Source organism: Propithecus coquereli, unplaced genomic scaffold (genome assembly GCF_000956105.1).
Source record: "Propithecus coquereli isolate 6110/MARCELLA unplaced genomic scaffold, Pcoq_1.0 Scaffold46, whole genome shotgun sequence".
Classification (NCBI taxonomy): domain Eukaryota; kingdom Metazoa; phylum Chordata; class Mammalia; order Primates; family Indriidae; genus Propithecus; species Propithecus coquereli.
Window position 1 is genome coordinate 3,659,591 of NW_012150396.1, and position 3,423 is coordinate 3,663,013.

The following is a 3,423-nucleotide window of genomic DNA, read 5'->3' on the forward strand; positions in this document are numbered from 1 at the left end:
AGTTGCCTTTCTAGCCCAAGACTTTACAAGTACATATTGTATTGAAAAGTGTTTCCAAATAAGATCAGCACTTATTTTATTCACTTTGAGATATCTAGTGAAAATAGATATCCACTGCTGATAGATCAGATATATTTTCATATTCTACAAGTCTTGCTGCCCCTTGGCATCCTATCTACTGACACCATTCATTCATATGTTTGGGAGGATGAGAAATAATAACTACAACAAAAGGATCACTGTTCAACTTGAATTGTGAGATACTAAGTTTTGAGAGTTAGCCTCTGTCAAAGAGAAAAGACATTTCTAAATTTTGTATGTTTTTATCACTGTATCAAGAGCCCTAACATACTTGACCATGGAAATTTACCCTAAGGGAGACTGGAGAGCACAAGCTTTAAGGAAAGTCCATGCCACCTGGGAAACTGGAAAACAGCACTGCCTGCAGTCGCTAGAGAGCAGGCCTACGGTTCAGCAGCTGAACGGCATGGGAGAGTGAGAGCACATCCTAAGCAAGGTGAGGTGAATATGTTAATGGGCTTAAGGTAATTCTCCCGGTTCCTTTGACTTGTGGGTACTGTGAAGGGGGACCCAGAAGTTTTTCAGCCTAGAAATAAGAGGTAGGGGCTGCTGGCAGGGCTGCCGGGAAGACAGAAATGCCACACAGTGTAGGTACTTAATGAACCGAAGCAAAATGCCTGGGACCACAGCTTTCGTCTCTGGATGACACACAGGGCTCCAGTAAAATGTGACCAGTGAAAACTCAAGGAACTCTGGTCCAGGACCAAAATAGGTAGATACCTTAATGCAAAACCAGCAAAGACCAGAGGTCTCTTTCTCCAGTATCACAAGGGTGACTTATGTCTATATGGAAGGACAGAAGGACCACAAGGAAGGCAAGGAACTCTAGAAGACTGAACAGTTACTCCAGGAGACTATCTACATTTTCTGCGTACTTGCAGTTGTGTGAGTAAATGTACTTGTATGAAAACACAACACATTTATCTTATGTTTCAGAAGAGAAAGAAATTCTGGGGAAGCTTTTACCGCAGCCTGGACTTGCTGCAGAATCTTCTTTTGCTCTGGACATCATTCCAAACTGACTTTGTAGATGGTAGAGGTAACACACTCAAATGTGGGATATGTTGCCTCCAAAATTTAAGAAAAGCTTACTAAGCCCACTAAAATGATCTTTTGTCATGGTAGGCCATGCAAGTTGCAGCAACTTCCTTTCACCTCAGAGGGAATATTGCAATATGCTCTAGACCGTTGAACTTCCAGAAACTGCACTAAAGTGGTGGGCTCCTGAATTTTTGTGCAATTTACCTTCCATTCCCTAGTTCACAAGAGTCTTACTAAAGCATCTAAAGTACTTGCTAATTTTCTTATCAGACACAATCAGCACAGTGTCATCAAAGTAATGGATCAGTGCGATGTTTTGTGGGGTGTCAAGATGATCAAGTTCTTAATGGGCTATTGTGGCAGAGAGCAGAAGAACTGACATAGAGCCCTGAGGTAAGATAGTGAAGGTGTATTTCTGTCTCTGCCGAGTAAAAGCAAACTGCTTCTAGTAGTCCTTTCAAATGGGTATTGCATTGTAATTTACTATTTAAATTCTGCTTCTCCCATGAATCTGTAGGTTTCTCAAGGATAGATATCCTGTTTTACTCCTTTTCATTCCCACAATCTATATACCTATACATAGAAAGGACACCATAAGTGTTGACTAAATGAATGAAGTAAATAACTCAGACACCATAACCAAGCAAAAAATGAATTAAGGCAGAAGCTAGTTGATTTGGGGCATGGATGTAGAATGGAAAAAGATTCATAGATGAACTTCAAGTGGTCTTTGTACCTTCTGAATGGAACATAAATACATTTCTCTGTGTGTGTACCCACATACTGTGCCAGACACTCCTCTCTCTCTACTGACAGAGCCCAGTTCTGTTGTGCTATCATTAGATATCCTTGATACTAGGTAAGGTAGACTGCTACCCCAGGCTCAGAGAATCATAGTTGGCTCAAATCAGTCAAAGGAATTCAAGTTCATCGTCGTCAGCAAATGATCAAGTAGTAAACCTGGAGTGTGACCTAGAGTGACTAAGTGTGGCCCAGTTCTGGATTATGAGGAGAGTGGAGGGAATTGTCCTCTTAGCATAAAAGACAAAGCCCTATGAGGAGAAACTCTTTTGATTCTGTCCTTCTTTCATTGGACATATTTGTGTAAACACAAAATATTTTGAGCTCTGGAAGTCACGAGACATCCAACACGTTGAACACAGCAAAACAGAAAGAGATGGAGCCTGGGTCCTGGGTGAAACTATTGAACCACTGCACACAACTGGAAATTATCTACCTCCGGAATTTTTTCATATGAGATTACATTTATTTATTGTTTTAGCCAATCTTACATGGATATTTTGTGTCTTGGAGGGAAAATAATTTTTAATGGATTTTTTGTGGAAGACATTATACTTTAATCACTCTTAAAGAGACCGTGGCACATAAACTATTAAAGACACTTATTTCATGTAAGTGAAATAAAAAGCCCAATTTACCTTGCCAAAAGAGTAACACTCTTCACTGATGCTAATCCATAGAGCAGTTTATCTTTTTCTTGAGCTAATGGAGTTTTCTGGTATTGCTCAAGAGTGTAGTTCCATGAAGTCTCATTGCCAGAGTTCTGCATCCCATACCGATACACCAGAAGCCTGAGATTTACAGGAACACTAGAAGAAGAAACGGTGTTTCAGAGACTTCAGTTGCTCTTTTCTCAGTTCAAAGTCTTCTAGAAATAAAACAAGGCGAGTAGTCACCTTTCATTCCCACTTAGCCACTTCTCAAATAACTGGGAAGCGTTGCTCAGGGCTTCTCTGTCTCCCATCTTGCATGCCAGCCCCAGCACAGAGGCACGGAGTAACCTTAAAAAAACAAAACAAAACAAAAAAACCCCAAAGCCAGGACCTTAAGCACTTTTAAACATGTCTTAAAACACACAAACAAATGTCAAATGAATACTAATTTTAAAAAGATGAAAAATAACTTTGTGAGATGATCTCCAGTATCGGTCCATGCCAGAGAATCTGCAATGGGCTTCACCTGACCTTGGAAGTATTCCTGAAATAAAAGAGTCACATGCAATGAGTAATAACTTACTGCTTATCAACAATATCCCAGTTATAATAATCTGCAGCTCCCTGTTGTAATCCATTTTCCTACTAGTTCAGAGAACTGTGGGCTTGCCCTTAGGAAAGGAATGTGTTCAGTTTTTATCACGTGGCAATTTGGCTTCAATCCTGAAGATACGAACCATTCTGGATCTTTCTGTAATGTTCTGTAAAACTTTGGGTAAGCCCCTTTTAACCTCCACTTCTCAGTTAACGTATGTAATAAATATAAAGACACATGACATACTTCCTG

The 3,423-nt window shown here is 40.0% G+C and overlaps 1 protein-coding gene across 1 annotated transcript in view; it reads right to left on the bottom strand.

Moving 5' to 3' along the window:
• Positions 1-3,423, bottom strand: part of ENPEP (glutamyl aminopeptidase (aminopeptidase A)) — a 112,414-nt gene that overhangs the window by 16,210 nt on the left and 92,781 nt on the right. Inside the window, exons 12-14 of the mRNA XM_012655077.1 lie at positions 3,047-3,158; positions 2,820-2,924; positions 2,562-2,732 (exon numbers count right to left, since the gene is read on the bottom strand). Of these exons, the coding sequence (XP_012510531.1) occupies positions 2,562-2,732; positions 2,820-2,924; positions 3,047-3,158 (388 nt within the window). The remainder of the gene's footprint in view (positions 1-2,561; positions 2,733-2,819; positions 2,925-3,046; positions 3,159-3,423) is intronic.